General features: G+C 45.7%; 1 protein-coding gene across 2 annotated transcripts in view; it reads right to left on the bottom strand.

The window, feature by feature from the left end:
- The window catches only part of E2F3 (E2F transcription factor 3), a 42079-nt gene extending 19159 nt beyond the window's left edge, over positions 1 to 22920 (bottom strand). For both annotated transcript variants that reach the window (XM_088055311.1, XM_088055317.1), the window contains exon 1: positions 22439 to 22920. In XM_088055311.1, coding sequence (XP_087911437.1) covers positions 22439 to 22756 — 318 coding nt within the window. In that variant the 5' untranslated portion in view covers positions 22757 to 22920. The remainder of the gene's footprint in view (positions 1 to 22438) is intronic.
- Between the last annotated feature and the right edge of the window lie 2401 nt (positions 22921 to 25321).

Raw genomic sequence — 25321 nt, 5'->3', positions numbered from 1 at the left:
GTTATCACTTCATGTTGAAATATGAAAACTCAGGAAACTGCACCCAGTTTTCATCTCAACTGCTACACTGCCCAAGGTGAGGAGCGAGTGTGTCTCTGGGCAGTCCTGAAACACCTTCATGCAACCCCGTCATCCCAACAGCTGCCAGGGGCTGAGCTGCACCTGCTGGGTTAAGGTGGAAACCGTGGAGACGAAACTTCCTGAAAATGTAAAGACAAACAGCCAACCCTCACATGCAGAAGCGCGGCCAGACAAACCAACATCTGGGGTGTGGAATCCTGACCACAGATTTTTGGGGGTGTGTCTGGATGCAGCAGGATTGTTTCCCTCCCATTCCCTGGTCGCTACTAGGCTCTAACACCAGCCTCATCCTATAAACCAGTGTCAAAGCTAGCAGCCCATTTGCCTACCCCATTCCCAAAGACACCACCTCGGCAAGGCTGCTGCCCCCAGAGTAAAGCTCGGGGATTTTCAGTTGTGGTTCACATCAGTGATTTCTCACTGTGCACATCCTTTGAAGAAAACAAGATTGTCACAGAACGGGCCTGATGCTGAACTTGCAAACTCACGGCAAGCAGCTAGTGGTGGGTGGAGAACACGATGAGACACAAACAGAGAGGGGACAAGATGTGACAGCAGACCAGCCATATAAGAGACTTCTCAGTGTAATTTCTTTATATTGCATTTATATGTAACACCAACACGGGTCCACTTCTTAAGTTACACATTGAGATCAAAGTAAGCCAAATAAGGAAGTGATAGTTCAATTCACATGGTGTATGATAGGGCACTACACCTCTGTGTGGCTTCAGAGCTACTTGCAGTGTTTCAGCCCTTCAGGAGACTTTCAGCCTCCTGACTAGCAAGGCTAAAGTCAAACTGGACCAAGGGAAAGAAATCTCTCCTATCATTTTATGGTTGATCCCAAAGAAAATCCATTGCAAAGCAAATCGGTCTCAAAATACATCCTAGAGCTATTTTTGTCTTTTGTATTTAAGGATTATTTTTTATTTTAAAAGTCATTAACTTCAAAATAAGATTGCAATTGGATTTGTTTCACTGAGTGGCTTTCACTTTATGTGTGGAAATTAGCACAGCTACTTAGAAAACAAAAACTTTCAAACACTGTCAGTTGTCTGCCAAATTGTCTATTAAACAAACAAGCCCTGAGATTGAGGGAGGAAGGACACAGAGCTGGAGAATATAATAAGATGAACTTCCTTGTAGGAAATTCCAGTAAATGCCATGGAACACTAGATAAACAGGTTAAAAATTAGTAGCAGCATTCCAAGCATATAAATATATTGACACAGGAATCAGGAAAAGTGTTATTCCTCACTTACAAAACATACAGAATATTGTGATAAACCTCTCTAGGAAGATGTAATTAATTAGACTGGATACATACAAAGTGAAAAGTGAGAAGAGGCGCAATCACAAAGCCACAGCAGAACTATCTCAGTGTAGGTGCTCTGTAATGGTGCAAGATTGGGCTTGCTTTACAAAGTTCTCTCACTAAACTGCCTGCCTAAGCCACAGCATCTTGAGCTTTGTTTTCCTTGAACACAGGGTATGTACAAGAAAGGACAATATCTGTGGAATTTCACAAATGAAGTTCCTGGATTGCAAGTTTTCATGTCTACATATGTTTGTGGTTTGTGATGTCCACCCTAGCACCCCAAACCTTCCTGTACTCCATACAAAATATCCATACCAAGTTATACCAGAGCAGTGCCAAGGGACTGCATCACTTCACTCACTGAGAGGTGATTCACAGGGAATCAACAAAATTAATGTACATTCTTTCAAAAATTAATGGCAAAAAGAATATGTATTTAAACAATTCAGAAACTACAGCAGAGAGCTACAAACTATAAGGTAGAAAGTTTTAAAATACTCAGGTGCACATGAGCATTAGTATTGTATTCCCATCTCCAAAGCAGGTGAATCCTTCCTTAAAAAAGGCCAACACCTATCTTGACTCCATATTTTTAATTCATTGCCTGAGGTACAATGGCTCTTACATCTATCTACTTTATCAATTAATGTGATTAGTAATGAGAAATCAGATCTGAGGTAGCAAAACTTTTTATTTTGAAGTATTATCTTAACCCAGTTCCCCCAAGCATAAAAGCATACAGCAGGATTCCCCAAAAGTAATAAATGGACTTTGAATCCATTTAGTGTGATAAAAATATTATCTAGTTTTCAAAGGTCACTGTGCAAGTTGACAAAAAACATTCAGAAGACCAAGGTGAGATGCAACGATTTGCATTTACAGAATCAGACAAAGAGAAATAACATGGGTTCCTAAGCATTTACTGCAATACAGGATAGTGCTGTGCATTGTGTAAATTATGAGAGTACTAGTCCACTTTAGGGAAGTCTCAATATTGCTCAAACAGATTAACCCTGATAAGCTATTTTTGCACCTACAAGTAACTATAATGCTGACCTTGCACAACAGATTGATTTATCATTTGCAAAGTATAGTTTCAAAAATTAAATTACCAGCATTGCATAAAAAAAAATCCTTACATAACCTTGATGAAGTTAACACAATAACCTCTTCCACATACCAGAGCTCAGAGTAACAAAAATAAGTGCCCAAGAAACAGGAAAACACAGTTTACAAAAAGCAGCTATTCCTAGAAGCAGTCAGAAAGGAGACTCCAGATTAGCAGAAAGTTGCAGAAATAGATAAAAGATTACAAGAAGAGGCCAAGGGAGAGAATCACAGATAACAGGGACCTAAAGACCAGTTATGGCTGACAGCCTCCTCCACCCCAGATCTGGAGCTGGTACTGCCATCAGAAGGCTTCTCTTCAAAGCACATTTCTTTGACTACAAACTGAACTTGGTTTTCACCTAGCCTGGGTTGCTAAACTCTAGAAACTGATGACTTCCTCCCTCCCCACATCAAGGTAGGCAGCTGCTGCATTTACTTTTATTGCACAGGTCAGTTTGGCAACAGTTTACGCAGCTGAAATGGCACAGAGATAGCCAAGTTCCTGATGTTTTAAATGCTGTGTAATGTCACAAAGAACAACTGCACATTCTACCTTGGCAGTATTTTATCAATCCATCAGCCCCACCATGGAGCAGAACAACCTGAGAGTGCTGGCAAAATGATGACAAACTGATTTCAAACAGGGAAGTTTTACTTATTCTCATTGACAGAGAGGGAATAAAAAAAAAATTACAAGATGGCAGCAGGCCTTAAGTGAAGTGAATGAGTGTTGGTAGACTATATAATTTTCTTCTTCACATTTAGGAAAATTCTGTCATGCACAGAACAATCTAAAACAACTGATGTGACAGCCTAATTTTTACAAGACAACAACGAAAACAGATGGTTTTCCAGGGAGCCACAGGCAATTAATTTCTAGGGGAAAAGACATTAAAGTTGCTGCTCTTTCTCAGATTATATACGATATTTTCAAAAAGTTATCACTTTTGGCTTTGGTGAAGCAGAGAATCTTCAGTCATACAGCCAGGCAAGGACTTGAATCTACATGAAACCTGACCCACACCAGACACGATCTGTCCCTTCTACTTTGTCTTCTTTACAATGTATTTCCTAAACTAAACATCTTGAGATGACTTCTCCGGAAAAATTAGTAGCACCCTAAAGTCTCAAATTTTAAAATGAAGTGAATTTGCATTTTTCTCTCTAATCTACACTTTGATGAAAGAAAAGAATCTGACTTTCTAATATGACCTCCTACATATCACAGACCCTAGTTGCTGTGCTATTGTAGCCAAGGATAAGAATGCAATTTTAGAATCTTTGTTATGAAAATGAAATGAACAAGCACCTGTCAGGAAGTAACACGAACACAGTTGCTCCTACCAAAAAGCAAGTAGAAGGATTTGCTAACTTCAAGGCTGTTCAGAGTTGAAATTACAGAGCATAACTCTACAGAGAAATTACAGCAAAACAGTCATTGTGTCAGAACTTGAAGGCATAAACATTATTTTTCTCTCACTTAAAATAAAATCTAATTTCCACTTTGAGTTTGCATTGTTTAAGCTTTCAATATTAAATTCTCGATGTGCTCAAGTTCAACAATTTAATAAGTCCTTTAACACCGGAATCATCTCAGAAAGTGGCTGAGGTGAGAAAGCACCTCTGGAGATCATCTAGTCCACCTGCCACTGCTCAAAGAGAAGGCAACTAGAACAGGATGCTCAGGGCTGTATTCAGTTGGGTTTTTAATATGGCCAGTGAATACAACTCCACAGCCTAAGAGACCTGTTCCAGCATACCAGGATGCTGTATAATCTTCTGTTTAAATGGCCTTTCTTCATTTCAATTATTGCCCATTGGCTTTTATCCTGTCGCTGGACACCGCTGGGAACAGCCTGGCTCCATTTTTTTTACTCTCTCCCATCATGTGTTTAACCACCTCAAGGCTCAACAGACCCAGCTCTCTCAGCCTATTCTTATATATGAGATGCTCTGAGCCTCTAACCACTGTCACAGTCCCTCACTGGACCTGTTCACCTATGTCCATGTCCTCTCATAATGGGGAGCCCAGAACTGAAGCCAGCATGTCAGCTGTGTCTCACCAGGGCTGAGCGGAGGGAAAGGATTGTCTCACTCTGCAGAGCTGACTTACAGCAGGTTTGTCCCAGCCTGTTCTGGTACCTGGAATTATTCCTCTGCAGAGGCAGGACTTTGTACTTCCTTTTGCTGAACTCCAAGGGGTTCCTTGAAGGGCTTGAGCCCCTTTCTCAAGCCCATCAAAGTCCCTCTGGACAGCAGTGCACCCATCAGCTGTATCAACTACCACCCCTGACTCTGAATCTCCTATCAGTGAAGTCAGTCATTAATATTAATTTCACAAGCAAAATATTGCTTAAGTTGCACTGAAGAGCATTTTCTTCCAACCTCAAATAATTCATGCTGCCCTATTTAACAGCATCTCCTAATTTCAAGATCTTTCCCTTATAAACATTGTACAGAATCACATGGTATTTTAGGTGTCAGTCACACCAAAACTGTTGACTGAGGCAAAAGTAACCCCACTCTTAATCGATTTTTTGTACATGCCAGGATGCAAGCCTCAGTTCCATCACCTCTCAGCGCTGTGCTGGAAGCTGGTGTGCAGTTGACTGTCCACTACAGACTTCTGAGAAGTGGTGCTTTCCAGGATACAGGCCCCCTTTCATAAGGCATGGCTTGCATTCCCTGTGCTCTGGCACACAACTTTGCCTCTCGCCCTATTAAAGACACAGTGTGTCTGAATGTGCCTACAGAGCAAGTTGTGAGAGTTCCATTATCATTTACTATTCTGCTGGCAATCACTATCAGTAACAGTTTTTTTGTTTACTTCTGCAACAATGATGAAAGCACTCCATTAGTATTGGGATTAGTGCAAATACTCACTGGAATCAATCAAAAGGACTCTTTCCCTGTTACTTAGCCAATTTTTTTAAACCAATTTCATATTGACAGTTACTTTTGTTAATCAAAATGCTTTACAAAATTAAACACATTTTCTATCAGCCTCATTCATATGTTGGACAGTTGTACCTTTGTTAACTTCTAGCTTTCAGCAGGAGAAGAAGGGTGAAGGTAGGAAGAGCTGGCTGTGGGATACTGCTGGTAAACGCTTTTGGAAATACCACAGGCACTCTTTGCAGTGCTGTATACAGAAGAACTCCATCCTCATAATTGCACACTACTTAAACCCAACAGTAAGGTTAATTTCAAGACTACTGGCCATCCCAAATATTCTGGAAATTTTATGGGCACTGGCACAAGGCTGGAGGAGCAAAACATTAGCAGAGGTGTAAAAGAGAACACCTGGATTGAAAGCAGAAATCTGTGCATCTATTCATGAGCTTTAATTTCTATTCATTGTAGCCTAAAGTTCAGAGAAAGTCCATTTGGCTTCTTGTACTGTGGTCTTCCCCCTCTTTCCCTTTCTGCTACCTGTCCCGCTGTACAACCATGCAGCTATTAGAAATATCCTGTAGGCAAAGGACAGCTAAATGGGATTTTCCAGAAGCCTGGGGAAGTCTTCCAGTGGAATCTAGCACTAAAATATCACCTATTAAAGGCTGCACTAAAAATTCCTTTCTTTAAATAACTTTGAAGAGAGAAGAAATCTATCTACCCAGTTCAGGCCCATGGATTCCTCCCCAAACATACCCTAATCTGTTTGGAAGATAGATGACCACATGGTTTAATTGTGCCTTCATCACAGAAGCCACAACTTTCTCTCTTATGATCAGTACACCTTGATCCTTTACATTTTCAAATGCAGTCCCACTTATGAGTCATCTTTCCCTCCTCTCACACACACTTTTCAGTCTCTCCTCTTCATCCTTTTCCTCTTGTTTTAGTAAAAGCTGTAGGTAGGGCGAACTAAAATAGCAAGTTTCACAACTGGACATGAGACAGCCTTAAATTTAGATCAAATAAGCCCTTCAAAAGTACACGAGAGCTCTTCATGCAGACAGATTTATAAAAGCTACATATAATTATGGAAAGGAATAGGAATAAAAATAGCTTGTGGACGATGCCCTCTCTCAACAATATATGGATAAGAAGGAGGACAGCTTTCTTCTCTTAAGGTAAGGTAACTTGAGGCAGCCGTGGGAAGCCAACACCAGCCCATAGGCTTGCTAGATTGCTAAAAATCCTTAAGCGTGAGAGATTCCCATAGAAACCTTCATTTTCTACACTAATTGTTTTCCCAACCCTAATTCCAAACTGTAATCAAACTGTAAAGCTAAGATTACCCCAGAAAACTTGACTACATCTCACTATCTGAGACTGCAAGTTCTTATCCAAGCTAAAGCAAAGACAGTCTTGGACAAAACCTGCTTTGCCAGTCATCGCTTTGTCTTGGAAGTCTAAAATTCAAGAAAACACAAAAACCTGTTGTCTTGCCTTGACATCCATAACTCCTACCCTTTCAACAGGCGCCTGCTGATGATAGCAGCAAGAGTCGTCTTACTCCCGGCTTTCCTCCCACGCTTTGCACTGGCAAGGAGCCCTCATGCACTCTGTCCTGACTTGGAACGAGTTCTGCAGCCTGGTCCTACGCTTTCCTCCGCAAACTGGAAATTTCGTGTCCACTTCAGGTAAATACATTTTATTGAATTAAATACAAGAACGTAAATATGGCAGAGTTACAGTGCTCCTTGTGTAAAACATTGACTTCCAAGATAAACAGGAATGCTACACAGCTTTCCCATATTGCTATCCTGCAAGAGTTTCAATGCACAATGGTGCTAAAGAAAGTATTGGGAGAAAGATGGAAATTTTGGCAGCTGCTGAGAGGAGAATTAAGGCTACTGGCAGTGGGAAGCATGTGTAAGGATTGCAAGATAAAACACATCAGACCTTTTTCACAAGTAATCAATAACAAAATAGTTATGTTTGAAATCAGACAACAGATTAAAGTGAAACTCTTATTTCCCAGCCCTGTGAGTTACAGGCTGTCTCCAGAGTTAGTTCCGCACTGGTTGAGTTTGTAGTGGAGGTTTGTTTGTAGTGTAGTTTGTTTGTAGAGGTTTACTTACAATAACAATGATACAACCTCTTTTATGCAAAAGCTGAAATTCAGCAGTATATTCTGGTCACAAAGGCAGAATTCTGCTGTAGCATGGAATAAGCAGGGCACTGGGTGCTCTCACTGCCACACAGGTTGGCTCCACCTTGCCGTTTGAGGGACAGAAAGGAGACTTCGCTATAAGTGCATTCGTGAACCTCAGCCTTCCTTGGCCAACTTCACATGTGACTGGCATTCACTATCACCCATCTGACCAGAAGCCCTATGAGCCTTCCCACCTCCATAAGCTAACTAGACCCTCAGTTGCTGCAGCTGCTGATTGTAAAAGCCAAACATTACCTCTGAGGATTTTGTGATCTTTCATGCAAGACCACAAGTCCTTTACTTTCACCTATTAACAATCAGTCGCACTAAAGCCCTGTTTAGAGCTGTAGCTGTGAGACTGTACCTGCCAGAGCAGCACAGCCAGTCTTTCCTCTGGAGGTATATCCTGATTGTGATAGTGATTGCCAAGAAGGCCTCCAGTATTGCAAGCTCACTACATACATAACTTCTAGGCACAAATTACATTTATATCTTCTCCTACTTCAGTGCCAGCCATCAGACTGTAATTAAATTACACGTAGCCTGGGAGCCTCGGTCAGGGGCTGGAAGACAAGTGCCCAAGGCATGGTGCAAAGAAGCACTGAGCACATTCCTAGTTTAAGCACATAAGGCTTTCCTCCATGAACAGAAGTTGTTTCCAGCCATAGTTACTCCTCCATGTGCTCACAAGCCCGCTATACTGCCCCCAAGCCCTTCAAAGCTGGAGATGGGGAGAACGTGGAGCTCCCTCCAGCCCTTGGGCTCTGCCGGCCGGGCTGCGGCAGCTGCACGCCCTCGGTAACCCAAGCAGTGAATAGCGGCACAAAAGCTGCCTATTTCTTTGCAGAGCCATCTGTTAGGGTTTCGTTCCGCACAACTCCACTGGCTTCCAGAAGATGCTGAGGTCACACACAGAGTGAGGCTCTTGGTCTGCTGCCACTCCAAGCAAGCATCCCCGTACGGGGAGAGGGCACGGCTGGGGGCAGCCTCTGCCAGCCTCCTCCACCCTAACCACGCGGCCGGCTGGGCCAGGAAGCTCCCTGTGCTGAAAACTAATCACTTGGCCAGTGTTAGCTTTCAGCTGGAGCAGCCCCCAGTCTGACAAGCACAGAGGTACGAGGGCAGGCACCAAAGCAGGGAGGGAGGGAGGGAGGGAGTGCAGCATGACCCTATTTGTGGTGGCACCAATTTGGATCGCTGCAAGGTGACTGTGAAACCACATCCGCAAAGGGTGTCCCAGGATTGTCCCAGGAAATCCCCTCTGTTACAGGAAGCACTTCTACTAGCACAGACCTAGTTCCCAAATCATCCTTTCTTTCCTATCCCATGAGGCAATTAAGGCTATTCTGCCTATGAGAGGATTACATTTCATTTCCAAGAACGTGCAGATAGGAAACAGCAGGATATTTTAGTGTCCAAGACAGACAGCCATTCTTGTGCTGCTGAACTGAATGAATACAGCATGTTGGTCTAGGGCATGATGGTGAGGACCAACGGGAAAACCTCTATCCCTCAATAACCTCCTGCAGAAACCCATCATGACTGAACCACTTTGCATTTCAATCCCTGCATGAAGCTAGTGACCACCTGAAGGATCTTGACATGGTATTTAATCCTCTTCTCCATGTTATTGTCTTCAGATATACCCAACAGTTTACCAAGCAGCACAACTTGCTCAACAGCATGTGACTACTGAATTAAAATGCTGAAAGCAAGTCTTATTGTATCTACCCTTATACAGTATCCTCAAAGTTTAACAAGAAAGAAACTGGAACCATCAGTTAATAATATTATCACTCTTTCCTCACAGCAGAAAACAAGGAGAAAAAAGCTAATCAAATACCACCACCTTTCTTCTCCTCTGCTATTGCTTCTCCTAACATTGACCACATTTGTGGTTAAATGCAGGGAGTCAAACTTCCTATAAGCAGTGTTGTTACGGTTCCAGATTTCCACTGTGGTTCAGCTGTATCACAGCTCTGGAAAGGCAAACTGGCATGTGCTCAAACCGCCACCTTCCCTTGTTAGGCTGAAAAATTTCCATATTGTGACCCTAAAAGGCTCTTTACCTGAATCACCTTGCTGGCCTGCCTTCTAAGATTAAAGATCTTAACAATGAACTTAAAAAAATCACTTTGATGAAACTGATATTCTGGATAAAAACACTTAGTGAAAATACTGATGCAATTTCATCACGCTACAGGAGATGCTTGTAAGACAGTTAAAATGTACCTTCCCATTAAGACAATACTTTTAATTCAAGGTTCTGGCTGGGAAGATCACTGCACCTGCTCCATGCTGGGGATCCTGCCCACACAGTCATAGAGAGGCACTCAAAGATGAGGCAGAGCAACATTGAGGACAAAAAGCATCATCTCTCAGGGAGAGGTGAAGTACTTCTAGAAGGCATTCAGCATTACTCTGCAGAAAAAGGAACAATACATTTTCATATGATTTGATCAACACTAACCAAAAAGACAGGGCTGAATCAGGACAAAGAATCTGACATCAGCTTTAGAGGAGGAAAACAAACCTTCCAGGACCAATACAGGCAGGCAGGCTATTCCTAATCTCCTAGGCATGCCACGCTTGCACATTCAGTGGGAAAGCCGGGATAGCTTTGGTGGGCAAGTACATTTGCTGGGATCTTTATGCCACCCCTCTTACATCATTGCACTATTACACAAAGTTCCAGATCTGTTGGCTTTTTCCATTTCAAATGGTATTGCCATCCAACAGGTCAATAAGGCAAGCTCAAGTATCTGATATTTTTAGCTAGATATGCTATAGCACCTCACAGATGCCACAAGTTTTCTTCCTGCAAGGTCTGAAGGCAATTCCCCCCTTCTCTGCTGCTGGCTGAGCAGAGTTTGGGACCTGCTCTTCACATGCTGAGGCAACTGAGCTTTTTAAACAGCTGGGAAATCCACATTTCTCCACTTCATATGAAGTACTTAGAACAGATATAATCCCTGTCTAACACAACTGATGCTGCTTCCCCAACTTGGAGGAAGTAGGTTGAAATTGGCATTCAGGCCATCAAAAGAGTGAAAGGGTAGTCAAAAACCTCCCAAAACTGCACAAATCTTAAGGGGAAAGAAAATACTGAAATTCTGATCCTTTCTTACTGAAGACATAATAACTCTTGATTCACTTCAAAACAGAAAGACCTGATTTTGGCCTTAGAGAAATGAGTCCATCTTAGTCTCTGCATTGCAGATGAGAACAATCACATTTTTGCTTGCTCTGTCTTACCACTAAATTGATTATTCTCTAGGACTAGGAAAGAGGGAGAAAGGAGGGAGATTGTAATCACCCTTATAAAATTCCTTTAGGTGAAAGAAGTAAATGCATCTTACTTTTCCCAGCAACCCTCTTTCCTAATTCTGAAGCAAATAAATCACACTAAGGATAGTATCTTGAACATATGGCTCTGAATAAGGGGGATTTGCCTCCTTTTCTTTTTTCTCTTTTTTTTTTCTCCTCTAAATTAAATATGCCAGTCTCTGGAATTCCCTACACATTCCCTTTCATAGAAAAAGGGGTTTCTGTCCCCCTAAAATACAAATATCGCAAAAAAATTTCCTTTGTAGCTACTAACTTAATTCTGCCCACAGAAGGCTGTACCTAAGTTTAATATCCAGCCAACTGCACACAACCTGTTCACTACTGTTGCGTTCACTTCCCACATATTCAGCAAACACGATGCTACCAAGACAAGAATAAGGAAGGACTTCAGTGCGCCAAGACCAGCAGCAACATGAAGAGCATCTTTACAGATGAACAGGTCATAACGGCGCTGGAGGCTGACAAATGATCTTGTGTTTTTCTTTGCCATCTATCTTGTAAACACCTACAAAGCACATGGCTCCAAGTACAGAAATTCATGGGATGTGTTTTTATTTTGCCCTTTGCTTTTCCATGCACAAGACACCCTACATTGAACCGTGTGGGCTTTGAATGCTCCCCTGTCTTTCTGCAGAGCAGCTGAAGTGAAGGACCACTGGCAAGGATGTGCTAACCCCCTAGATCTGGAAGAGGCTTCCCACAGGCACCCTGCAGGAAAGGGGAAACACCCCCTGAAGTTCCTCATTCCCCTGCCTGAAATCCAAGAAGGCAGCTGGTGACACTGCGTGGAAGACGATCACAGAGGAGATTGCCAGCAGGAACGAAAGGGTAACAAGAGTGCCAAAAGCCAACGGTCTGCATTTTTCTTTATTTTTGGTAAGCAAAAAGAAAACCAAGCAACACGAATGTGACTAGCAATAGAAATCAGGAAGGAAATGTAAATGATTTTATAGAAAGCGTGAATCAAAGTCATACCAAGAGCCACCTGAATGTTTGTCTATCACAGGCAATTTCTCGTGTTCTTTTATGTCATCTTTGCAGTGTCAGTTTTCGAGAGAACAATTCTCAGCTCAGCATGACAGAAAAGTAATACCGAGGGGCATGCAGAACATTAGCATGTTATAAATAAACTGCTAATTTGAGGTGGGAAAAATCATCAAGGCAGCTCTTATGATTAAGAACCAGAGAAAGAAAATGAGCAACTTGCTTATGCTTTCAGGACACTGCATTTAAAAAAAAAAAAAAAAAAAAAAAAAAAAGAAAAGAAAAAAAAAAAAAAGCTTTGTCTAACCCCTAATTCCTGAGGGAAAGAATAAACCCAGTGAAATACGCACTGTTGAGACAAAGAAGCCAGTGAAAATGCTATTATAATTTTTAAAGCCTTCCCTGCACCCACTTCAAGTAGTAAGTTTTCTTTTTTACTTGCTTAAAGAATTTTGCGCTTAAGGGTACTACAACCGGGTTGTGAAGTTTCAGCTTCCTCTCTGCCAACTTGCAGTTTTACATAACTCTTCCAGAGACACTTTTTGGTCACAGATACCGCCCAGCTGAAAGCAAAAAAAACAACCCACCCCAAAAAGTACAAGGTGCAGAAGCATTATACGGCAATTCAGATCTGGGTTACTTAGAGCCACTCAATAAAACTCTTACCATGAAAATTAAAACTTTATTCCGTTGAGCCGACGGCCAGGATTATTTGTGCCCACGATAGCTCTGATCACCACCCTCCGTCTGCCCCGTGCGGGGTTCCCTTCCCACCCTGTCCCCAAGTCTGCAAGGACAGATAAGTCCCCGCCACGGCACGGCTGCCGCCTCCGGAATTATTTCTGTACCGCTCCAGCATTGTCGTTCTGTCCCAGCATGACACTTACCAAGCTTTGCTATAAAAATTTCTACGAATATCTATGTTTTCCATGAGCGGGGATAATGGCCTCATTGCAATAGCCTTGATAAAAGCTCCAACAAGACAGCTTTCAGATATCACCACACAAAAGCCTTCTGTGAGAGCTGTAACCAACATCAATTCCCGCTATGCGAAGACATTAGACAAAGTGTGAACTAGCTTACTGTATGGGGACAAAAAACTGACTGTCAATGTGTGGGACCAACACTGTCTAAAAACACAACGCTGGCAAGGCAAAATAGCACTAGCATATATACATGGTAATTGCCATTTAATTCCAGAATTAGCAGCACAAGAAAACAAGTACTGAAGGCACTATTAGGTTACTAGCATCGCTCAAGACATTATAATTCCATATAATTCCATTTCTAGCGTTCCTGGTAGGAAAATGACTTTAAAAACGGCAGATGTTAAAAACACCCAAGCAGAAGGTGAAGGAAAGCCCAGTTTCCATTACAGAAGAGCTCAGAGAATGCAGCAAACCCTTCAGATCTGCTCCTTAGAGCATGTATTTTCCTACAGAATCATGGAATAGCTTGGGTTGAAAGAGATCTTTAAAGGTCATCTAGTCCAACCACCCTGCAATGAGCACTGACATCTAATTAGATCAGGTTGCTCAGAGCCCCATCCAACCCAGCCTTGAATGTTTACAGGAATGGGTACCTATCACCTGTCTGAGCAACCTATTCCAATGTTTCACTAGCTCTGCTGTAGAAACTGTCTTATATCTAGTCTAACTATTCCAGTTTAAAACCATTATCTGTTAATAATCATAGAAAAAGCCCGAGTTGGAACAGACCCATAGGATCACTGAGTCCCATTCCTGGCTCTGCAGAGGACAGCCCTAATAACCACACCATGTGCCTGAGAGCATTGTCCAAAGGCTTCCTGAACTCTGCCAGGCTTGGTGCTGTGACCAGTCCCCTGGAGAGCCTTTTCCAGTGCCCAACCACCCTCTGGATGAAGACCATTTTCCTAATAGCCAGCCTAAGCCATGGTAGACAACCTGGAACACACAGATCACCATCCCACCTATGGTACAGGATGGAACCTCTTCTGTGCATCATTTTGTGCTTTTCACATACTTAGCTGCTTACACTCAGGTAGCATCCAAAAAGTCAAAAGCCTATTGTTGGCCTCAATGGACTGCACCAATATAATTGCTGGGCCAAGAGATAAGGTTTTTACTTCCAGACCTGAAATTTGCCAGATGACACCTCTTAAATTTAAGGTCTAGGAAGAAGGGATGCAAACAAGTCTACATGTCAGTTTGTTTCTGAAAAACATTTGAAAGGCAAATTTGAAAGCTAAGTTTTTAGACAGCATAGTACACTCACCCCATGGAAAAGTATTTCACTCTAAAATTACATCTGTACTTTAAAATGTGTAAAAAATATAAAATCCTACAGTGCATATTCAGTGGCTTGCAAAAAAAAAAAAGTATCTGTTACTGCACTCTAATTTTAGTATGATTTTATAACTAACGGGTAGAACCAAAATTAAGACAAAGTTATATTCAGAGAGAACTGGTAGAGTGGACCAATGAGCTTGACATGATATATAAGAATTAGACTCTTGCAGTGCATGGTGTGCACCATTGAGTCCTAAACCAGACACTTAATGTCACCTTAATTAACAAGGAAGGAAGTTTGCCAATGAGTTCCTTCCCCCACCCCCCTTTTCTAGCACTAAGTTATGCAATATGCAGCAACCTTTGAACCAACAGCTGTACAACAAGCAAAAAAAAACCCAAACCAGAATAGCATGGTTAAGACTAGAATGTCTTTCAAGAAGTTCATTAATGAAAATTACTTTAAGAATCTATGCATACATAACCAACAGACATACCACAGCTCGGGGCAGGAATGCTGGAGCTGAAGCAGCCAAGGCTAAGCAAACATCTCTTGTCCAGATTCCCAATACAACTTATTTTTACCAAAAATAGTTCTTTACATGTTTTTTAAAAGTTTTCATAGATTTTTGCAAAATAACTAGTGGCTCATGAGGTCTATGAGGCAGAACAGTAAAATTTCATTGTAAAAATAAAGAAATGAAAGCAAAAATAATAGCAGCCTCTGCTTTTAACAGTAATTTGTCCATATAAAGTTCCAGATACCAAGGACTCAACATCTGCAGTACTGCAAGTGCACATCACAGGAAACAGCCCATATCTTCTGAAAAATCAGTTCTAGACCCTTGCAGTGAGGCACCTGAATATGCCACCAGCCTTAGGCAGTGGACACTTCTGCAACTTCTGCCTAAATGCAGCCAGATACAAGTTGGAAGAATCTTGTAAGTAGTTGGTGGTGATCAAATTAAGTCTTCTACTCAAAGAAAGCAATGAAATGGGATACTGGTTTTACTTTTAGAGACAGGAATAAAGAAAAGCCATATTTGCCCACATAACTTAGCACACTCACAGAAGAGATGCCAGCTGATTCTGAGAAGGTGATCTTTAATGCTCCACTTTGCTTTCCTAGCTTAGTCCTAGGCCAAAGAGCTTGGGCACAAAACACCTGAGAGCTGCAGGGCATGCACGTGCAGCAGTGACAGAGTTAGCATGTTAGTTTTCACACTGTCACAGGTCAGGTCAACAACTCTTCACATTCAAAAGTGGGACAGGAGACTCATGACACACACCATTAACCTTAAGCAAGCTCAGTTTGCAAACAGCTACCAGCACAATTGCTATGCATTCATGTATGTATAAAAGGGATGCTAAAACCCATGAAGTAGTACTCTCTTACCACACAACAGAGGCCATTTTCATTAAGCTCTGGCTTAATCAACACCTAGTCAAGCTCCTGCCTTCTCCCTTTACAGGGCTAGCAGATGCAAATATTTACCACAGCTCATGTTGAGCTCACAAGGCATTAAGAACTCCATGAATGCCACTAGATCCAGCAAATAGCAGCAACTACCAAGCAGACAGCATAGTACTTCAAGAGACACCCATGCCAGGCATAGCACTTCCAAGTGTGGTTTTGGACCAACTTACTTGAGGAAAACAGAAGTTAAATAGTTCCTTTTTAAAGATGTCATAAATTGGGCAATTTTGCCAAGCCTGTCTTCAAACAGAACTGAAATTGAAATAGAATCCAAATACCTCACCAGCAGCACCTCTAGCACTGCAGCAGCCCCATCCCAGAGGCATGGGCAGCTCCCCTCCCACTGCACACCACTGCCCCCAGGGAACATGACAGGGGTTTCTTTTCCACAGAACTACAAACAAAATCCTGGTCTTGAAAAATAATGCAGGAAGTGATTAACCCTGTCAGCCAAAACAAAAGCCTGAAGTCCAACTTAGTCATTTGTAAAGATGAGTTACCTCCATATATACATATATATATATATATACAGCACTGCCAGCTGTAAATGAGATTACTTGCAGAGACTACAAAACCTGGAGATTTAGTTACTCTAAGAACTTTCCATCTGCTGAAGTCCTGCACTGGGCCAGGCTGGATCTTTGTTACCACCACTGGTGCAAGAAACCCACTGGAACTAAAGTCAGAGTCATCCCTAGCAGGCAGTTTCCCCACAAACCAGGACTAAAGCCAGAGCCACCTTCCCACCCCTGCACACCAGCACCAGGACCAGACTGCCACTAGAGCCACGGCCATCAGCCAAGCAGACATCATCAGAAGTGAAGCCTGAAAGACACCATACTTGAAGCTATCAAGAAAAGCTCCCATCTTCATTTCACCTGCACCAATCATCCCTGCTGCTCTGAACACAAGGCATGGGCTGAAATTTCCCTCCCACAACCACACCAGGCCTGCTAGCCTGCACAGGACTGGGCTCCAAAGAGGAATGGTGCTACTTCACCTTCCTTTTTGCAGCCTGCATCTCATAACGAGCTATTCCCACAGCAGCCATTCCTACTCATCCCCTCTGTCCCACACCTCCCGCTCCCCTCCCCAGGGCCAGGTTAAGACCTCATGAAACAATGTGCGTCTCTGCAAAGTGAGTCTACCATGTGTTCCAAACATCTTTCAAAGTTGCCAGTCCACAGAAGTTTCACAAGTAAAATCTCACAATTACAGACACATTTGTTTTCACACCCATGCGGTTCCTTTATAAAATTACACCTTTATCTTTACATTAATGGCTTTCATTTCAGGAGAAATGAATTGTCTGACACTCCAGCTTGGAGAAGACATCTGAGCACAGAAGATAATTTATCATAAACTGTGCAGAGAAACATACATCAGAAAATCATTTTTCCCTATCACAATATCTAGGATCACCCAAGAGCACTATTGACAGCAAGGCAGAAAAAACAAACAAAAAAAAAAGGCAAGAAAATAGTTTATTTCCTTTCATACAAAATAGCTAAATCATGGCTGGAACTTGTTGCTACAAGGTCAGAACTTGTAACTACTAATAGCAACTACCCATTGCTACCTTCAGAACTACAGCTAGATTCAAACAGGGATCACAAAAATCACCGGCCACTGGTATCCATAAAACCATTGTAACCCCTGACCAAGAAAGTGCTCTCTTGAAGCACAAAGGGCTTTCCTGTGCAAGCCTCCTCCCCCATGTTCTTTACTGAAACACTCGCCACAGTCACAGTCAGAGAAGCCATGGGGGAACCCTTCATCTTGCAAAATATACAGCTGTTCCTAAATTCGAAGATGATTCTCCTTGTAAATGTTTGCACATACTCACAGATGAGCACACAGACAAAATTAAGAGAACAGCACCAACATACCTGGAATAAAATGAGGAGAAACAAAATGCCTGTATTTGCTCAACCTGGTGAGGCATCCTCTACAGAAGAATACACAGGCCATAAAGTGACTCCTACCCAGCTTTTGGTAAGCAGACTGGTGGTGCAAGGAAAATAAATTCACAGAAAGAACAAGTAAGACCAACATCATAAAACAGAGGCTTGCTGGGACAATTTAACACCTCTGCAACACTGCATGGGCAAGTTCCTGTCTCCTTCCTTCTTCTCACTCAACCCATCTTGGGCCCAAGATGCCTGCCAGACCCAGTGCTCAGGCCCAGCTCTTCTACCTTGTTAAAGCAGCAAAAAAACAACCTGTCCACGCAGCCAGGTGCTCCCCAGGCACAGTAGCAGGGGAAGAACCCTGTCTGGCCATAGGCAGAACAAAAGAGACGACACAGAGAAGACAGTGAGGGACAAGCAAGCCTACTCCTTCCAGCAACAGTAAAGCCTTTAAGCAGCTCAGCTGTTCATGGAACCCTGCCAAAAGCCCTTATCATGGTGGGGCTACCATACTCAGGAGTTCTGGTGCAGATGGAGCCACACCAGCACAGCTGGACTCTGCACGAGGATAGCGAAGCCATCAGCAAGCCACAGGCTGCTCCTGTAGGGTTTTATTATGATGCCCACTTTTCACAAGATGTTTGTCAGCATGGTTAGGGCAAACAGGATTTATACTTCTTTGAACTTGCCTCAGAAGGCTGCATCCAAAGGACCATGTGGTACCTCCTTGGGCTCAGAAACAGCATGTTGCTGGAGAAGAGGGATTTGAACCAAAGAAATCCCTTAAATGCTATTCAAAAAGCAAAGATCCCAGACTCATACTAACACTCATTTCTACTAACACAAACTATCGGTCAAAAGAAACCAGGTCTGAATATGAAAACACCTGTGTCTTCACATACAAACCTTTTCATTGCTGCAAAAGAAAGAAAAGCTACTAAGCTAACTGCCCGTTTCCTTTATTTGACTTACATGTTCTTCTTCCATACCTTAAATCCTTGTTCGTTATTTATGTTCTATTTGGCTTGCTCCTTTACATAACACCCAGGAAAAAGGACTGTGGGTTACTCCATTTTTCTCCCTTTTCAGCTGCATCTTGCTGAGAAGGGAGGAAGGAAAAGGTACTTTCTAAACCACCAGAAAAATGAGAGGTGCTAAGTATTCAGTTTGGAAATGTAAATCCTCCTGCCCCCTTCTGAAGTATGCCGAACTAGCCTCTCCACAGCTCATGTCATCTAAAGGCCACAGGAGTTCTCTAAAGATATTGTTGTTAAGAGGATTTAGCCCCTTTTAAAAAGGACTTAACATGTGGGTGGTGTCTCCATTTAAGCATTTTCTCATGGCTAAGAAAATGGCCCTCTTCTTAAAGGCTTATCTTTATAACCCAAAGACAGTAAGAAATTCTCCACTATTTGAATTAGAAACATTTTGAGCAGCTTGCTTTTATAGCAGCCCCATTTCAGAGTACAGGGTAATGCAAATGGCAGTGACTTTCTCACACCAAGTGAGAAGGCAACACCAGCAAGAATGCTTTCGGGGTACCTCATCAAACATTAATTTTTCCTGCCTTCTCATGGGGATCCAACTCAATTCACAAACTCACTGACACTAAAACAGCATGGTGTCATGACTCCTGTGCCATATCCCTGGCCACCACTTTCCCTTGATGGTCCCTGGCACTTCCCAGACCTGCCATTAGCTGGTTCAACCTGCTTGCCCAGCAGAAAACCTTTATTTATTTAGGTCAGGGTTAATTTTCCATCCTGGGAAGCCTGAGATTCCAGAAGGGAAAAGGCACCAGCCCCCAGCAGGGCACAGGAGAGCAAGGGAGGATGCAGGACCACTGGCCCTTTGCCACTGACCCTGTCTCCAGAGGCTCAGGCTCTCCCAAGGGGTACAAGCTGATGGCTGTTTTGCAAGGGTTAACTCTTCATTACTGCTGGTGTTTAAGCCTAGCAGGGGTTCAGATTCACCTGGTAACACTTCCTATTAACTCCTCAGGAATCCTACAGAAGCCCCTCAAGTTGAAAGGGCAGGAAGGCTGGGTCACAGCCCCCCAGAGCCAGGGCTCTCCAGGGTACAAGGGCCCTGTTAGCAACCCTCAGCCACAGGAGCTGCCACGATAGGCGGCAACAGAGCAAGGAACTGGCTTTGGACAGTGTATGGAGACGCTTGCTTGGGAAGAGTGTGCAAATTCTCCTCAGCTGGAGAGGCCTGTTGTTATGGACTAGGCCACTTTCCAAGGCTTTCCCAGCAGTGCTACACATACACAACCACAGATAAAATAACTAACAAATTTCCAAGGGGAAGCAGCTTACTTGGGCCTAAGAACCTTTTTCATTTGCTCATGTAGTTGAGCACTTCCCTGCACAGCCTAAACTATACTGCTGTTCTGACTCTTTTCCAGTCATACTAAAGTTTATATTTGGAAGTGATGGGTTGGTTGCCAGTGCAGTTACATCTGCAAGGCAAGAGTATTTTCATAATCCCAACCAGTGCAGGTGTGCTGGCCAACTTTCAGACTAACCTCTACAAGTCTTTTGCATAGCAGGGCCTCGTTTTCAGCTGGGGGTCCCAGACTCCATCTTGCAACTTGCAACTCAATAATCAAGAGCTAAATTTATATTGGTGCTGCTTGCCTGAGCTCACTGCCTCAGTTACCCAGAGTTTTCTCACTCCTCTTACCAGTCCCTAACATTAGTTTGTCAAACATGCTCTGCTAGGAACCAAGGGCAGAACATCCTCACCTCCCAGTCCCAGAAAATCCTCCATGACTTTTGAGGAAAGCTACCTGGAAGCCACAGACCAGAAAGGGCCAGATAGCGTTCCTGCCAAGCAGTCTGTGGCACAGAAAGACAAGGCAGAGCACTAGGGCCCTTCAGCCTGACTTCCCAAAAGATGGGTCTGCGGCAAGCCAGAAGACAGCTCCGAGAAGGGCACTTTACATGAGCACAGCTGTCAGGGCAGAGCAGGATGCACAGCCCCTTTCCTGGTGTGTGCCACAGATGGCTTATCGCCCTGGGAGGGTGCCAGCCAGAGGCTGCAGATACTGCTGGCCTGACCACACTCTTCCTCCCCCATCCCACATCTCTCCCCCAAAGTTAATACAGGGGCTGAGGGTATACAACAAACTCGCATCTTGCGTGAGGACTTTTTTGCAGGCAGAGGCCAAAATCACTTTCCCCACTTCCAAACCCTTAAGGTGGAAATAAGCCTTCCCAGGTTTTTAAGGCCAGGAGTTCCTTCCATTAGAGAGGTGAGCAGCATACCAAAAAAAAAAAAAAAAAACCCAAAAAAAACCCAAACCCAAAAAAAACCCCAACCAAACAAACAAACAACCCCCCCACTAAAATCATACATGAAGGTCTTACAGGACCCATTAATGAGAAATTTTAGGAGTTCCTATGACATCAACATTCCTCCCACAAAGCCAAAAAAGCCTGTATAATTTTTCTCCCAGAACCATCATGTAACATATGCTCCTCTTTGAATTCACTTACCACCACCTTCTAGGAATCAACCTTCACATAGGACAGCCAAATATTTACGAAGTGGCCCGAAGTAGCCTGCTTGACACTGAGTACTATTAGGATATGCTGAAGACCAAGAGCACCAAAAGAAAAATAAAATTTCTTCTACAGCAAAGATGCTTATTTTGAAAGTAAAAAGAAAAAAAAAAATAAAAAAAATTTTAGAAAAAGCTTTGGATGGGATTTGATGAGCCTTGAAACTTCCACCACTAGCTCAGCAACCAACACCTGCAAAAACCCACACAAGAGGCAGTTCATGCCATCCTCACCGGCCTCCCAGATGCTCCCAAAGCTCTTCCAGAAATATTTCAGAATTACAGCACCATCCCATACCTGGACCGTCACCGACTGGATGCAGAGAAGAGGAAAAGGGGGCGGGGGGAAGGGGTGTTAAACCCCCTTTTGCCCTGGCAGGGGCGCACCGGGGCGAGAAGGGGAGAGGTGGGAAGGAGTTTAGCAATCCCACGCCGCCGGGCGGGGGCCGTGGAGCCCGGGGGGGCAGGTGAGCCCCTCCCGCCGTCCACGACCCCCGCACGGCGGGGATGCCCCGCGCCCTCCCCCACTCTCCAACTCGGCGGAGCCCACGAGGGCCAAGCGCGCACCCGAAACCGGCGAGGACAAAGAAAACCCCACGAGTGGGGGAGGCGGATTTTTTTTTTTTTTTTTTTGGGGGGGGGCGGTAAATTTTAAGGAGGGGGCGTAAATTCTAAAGCGTGGGGAGAGGAGCGCTGGTGCTCGCCGCCGCCCCACGAGTCACTGACCTGCTGCAGGGGCATTTCGGAGAGCGGCGGGGGCCGGGGGCAGCCGGCCGGCGGTCGGGCTGTCCCAGGCCAGAGGGAGGAGGAGGAGGAGGAGGAGGAGGAGGAGGAGGAGGAAGCGGCGTCCCCCTCCCCGCCCGCCCCGGCTCCCAGTCACAGCCGCGGCCTCCGCGCACGTGTGCCAGACGTCACCGGCGGCTCCGGGGGTGAAGCGGAGACACCGGCGGGGCACGGCCCGGCCCGGCCCCGCGCCCCGGGGGAACCGGGCTCCTTCCCCGCCGCCGGCTGCTCGCTCTTGCATCCGTGCGGGGGATTATTATTTCCCCCCCACCCTTTTTTTTTATTTTTTTTTTTTTTTTCTCCTTTTCAATAAGACCCGGCAGCGGGGGTTGGGAAGGAGGCAGGAAAGTTTATTGCAACAAAGCGCTGCCTCCGCCTTTCCTGCCCTCCCCCCCGCGCCTGCCCGCCCCCCGGGTCCGGCCGGCAGCGGGATCCCCCCCCGTCCCCTTCACCCTCCCCGCGGGGAAGGGGGGAAAACACAAAATTACCGGGGGGCGGCCTCCGCCGAGAGCGGGCTGCAGCAGCGCCGTCCTGCCGGCGGGTCCGTGGGGGGTGCAGTACAGCGAGCTGCCAGCGGGCTGGCCCCCATCCGCCGCCGGGGCAAAGGCACCGGGAGCCTGGGAAGCGGCGGCGGCGGAGGAGGAGACAACACAGGGCGCCCCCGCCACCGCGCCGGTGCTGCGGATCTGGATGAAGGTGCCGGCGGCAAAGCGGGCCGGGAAGCCGGCGGGGGCTGCTCTGGATTCCGTGGACGGCGCGGGCGGCGGCGCTGCTGCCGGGGCCGAAGGCTGGAGTCCCCTTCTCATCCTTCCCTCCGGGTCTGTCCCCGCAGCCGCGTCTCCTCCTCCCCCCCGTCCCTCCTCCCCCCCCGGCCTTCCCAGCTCCTTTCCTCCTCGATGCCGAGGCCCCGCGCAAAATACTGGGGGCTGCGGGTGCCGGGGGGGCCCCGGCTGCAGGATGCGGGGCGCCGGGGGGGGACGGAGGCGGCGGGGCGGGCAGATGCGGCGGATGGAGCGGGGCCGCTCCCGCTGTGTGGGGCCGGCTGGAAAATGGCTCCAGGAAGCGGCGGCTGCTGACAATGAATGAAGGGAAAGGAGACGGGTTACGCGCCAAGGGCCTCCCGCGAAACTCGGATTTCCCGCCCTCTTTTCAAACCAAATTTGCATGTCCCCGCCTCCGGGGCGCGCCCCGCCCGCCTCGCCGCCTCATTGGCCCCCGCCGCCCTCCGCGCCGTCCCACGGGGGGGCCGCCTCCCCGCCCCTCCGCCTTCCCATTGGCCCGGACTCGGCCGCGATTTGCATGCGGAGCGACGATTGGCTGCGGGGGCGAGGCTGGGGGATTCCCCCTGCGCGCAGCCGGGATCCCGGTTCGCCGGCTCGCTGACAGTGACAGCTGCTCCCGCACGGTGCGCCCGGCCCGCCCCGGGCACCGCCCCGGGCCCGACGCGACACCGCCACCGACACAGCCACCGACAGCGCCAGGCTCCCCTCCCCGGTGCGGGGGCCGCGCGGCGAGCGCCGCTCCGCACTCCTCGGAAGGCTCTCGCCCGCCCGCTCGGTGGGCGCGATCCCTGCCGCTGCCCCCGCTCCGGTGCTGTCGGGAAATGCCGGTTCCCGCGCGGCAGCTCTGCGGTTCGGAAGGAGTCAACTGAGTTCTCGGCCCGGTTTGCTTGGAGAGGCACCGGCCTGCGCCAGCGGGGAAGTTCTCAGGGAGCCCTTTAAAGGCGTCCCGGCGCGGGATGTCACCGCCGGTAGCTGGGGAACGGCTTTTCCGCTTTCTTCACGCGCCTGCATCCACAGATTTTCAAATCGGCTCACCCGAGGCACTTAACTTTTTTCCGCAAAAAGTGAGCGTATAGCAAAATATTCCCTTCCATCATGGTCTGTATTACCTCCAAGAGGTGAAACAGTGGAAGTATGCCCACTAGGTCTTCCCAGTTTTCTGTAGTGTCTTCACTTACTAAGTGGCCCCTTAGAATCATAGAATCGCTAAGGTTGGAAAAGACCTCCAAGATATTCGTCCAACATTCGGCCGAACACCATCCTTCCCCCTGAATTCAAGCTGTGCTGTCAATATGCCCCCTGAATTTATTGAATGCCCCACCCTGCCCTGCACCCACCAACCGTGCCCCATTTTCTCAAGTTTCATTTCCAGACACACCTTTCCCTCAACCAGTGCTCCTAGCAGACAGCGTGTCCAGGCTGACACTGCTGAGTCAGGCAGATAAGGATACTTTTCCTTGGGAACCTTCCGTGTTTCCATCTCTAGCAGGTACACGAACAAGTTGTTCCATCAAATCCTCAGCCCTGCCTAAACGTGCCTCTGGTCTGACCCTAGGTGCATCAGAGTAGATGGCTAAGGTGCGATACTGCTGCATATTAAATAAGGGCATCTTCCATTCTGGACATGTTTTCCATCAAAGGAAAACATGCTGCTCTGTTTGGTGCATAAAAAAAGCCTCGATTAACCTACTGGATGTAATTTTGGGCACTGCACCTTAGGAAAGATACCACAGGGAGAGAATCCATAGAAAAATGGGAAAGAAAACCTGGTCAGAAAAATATGTCCTCCTTTGTAGAAGAAGAAACCTTTGCAGGGTGGCTTTTGTTTTGTCACAGGGAAAAGCAGGGGAAGAAGACATGTGACCTGATACACAGAAGGTCACAGAAGATTGTTCTTCCTCTGTAGAGAGGGTAACAAATTTTTTAGGAAATATTAAATTTAATCTAGACAATTGGGGATCAATTAATTTTGTGGAAAGGAAATCCTACAGTAACTTACCCAGGGGTACTGAGTCTTTTTAAAAGATGAGAAAGACTTCTTTTAGCAAGCCTTTGTCTTGCATTTGTGCTCAGCATCCAAGACCTGAAAGTCTTTCAAAGTCTTCATTATGGTCCTCCCAGCCCAGACAGGAGCAGGGGTTGCCTGGAAAATTTCATGTTCTTCTGCAGAACTTTACCACTCTTTAAAATTTCATCCAAATTATCACTTCTGCTACTGTGGACTGATCTTAAGGAGTCAGCCAGAAATGTCCAGCTCTGTGCCCATGCACAGTGTGAAGCAGGTAAAAGCTTTGCTCAGCATGCCCTGGCCACAGCACGTGTAGCAGCACTTTGCTGGCTGGGTGAGGCGTTTCCTCAAGAAGAAGCAGGGAAAAACACAAAGCTCTCCCTACTTCAGAGTTCGTCTCTAGTCTTCTGGAGTGTCTGCTATGGTTTTCCTCTGCCATGGTCCCTGCCATCTTCAGCTAACTACCCATCCTGCAGGGTGTCCCACGCCAGGAGTCACTGCCTCATGCAGAATTTAAGCACATCCAAGGGCCAAAGCAGGGAAGAGGCTGAGGAACAAGAACAGCAGGTGAAGGGTGAGGG

Source organism: Pseudopodoces humilis, chromosome 1 (genome assembly GCF_049639895.1).
Source record: "Pseudopodoces humilis isolate 2021_Gansu_Grassland_sample_001 chromosome 1, ASM4963989v1, whole genome shotgun sequence".
NCBI classification, from domain to species: Eukaryota; Metazoa; Chordata; class Aves; order Passeriformes; family Paridae; genus Pseudopodoces; species Pseudopodoces humilis.
This window is presented reverse-complemented; position numbering and strand designations above follow the sequence as displayed.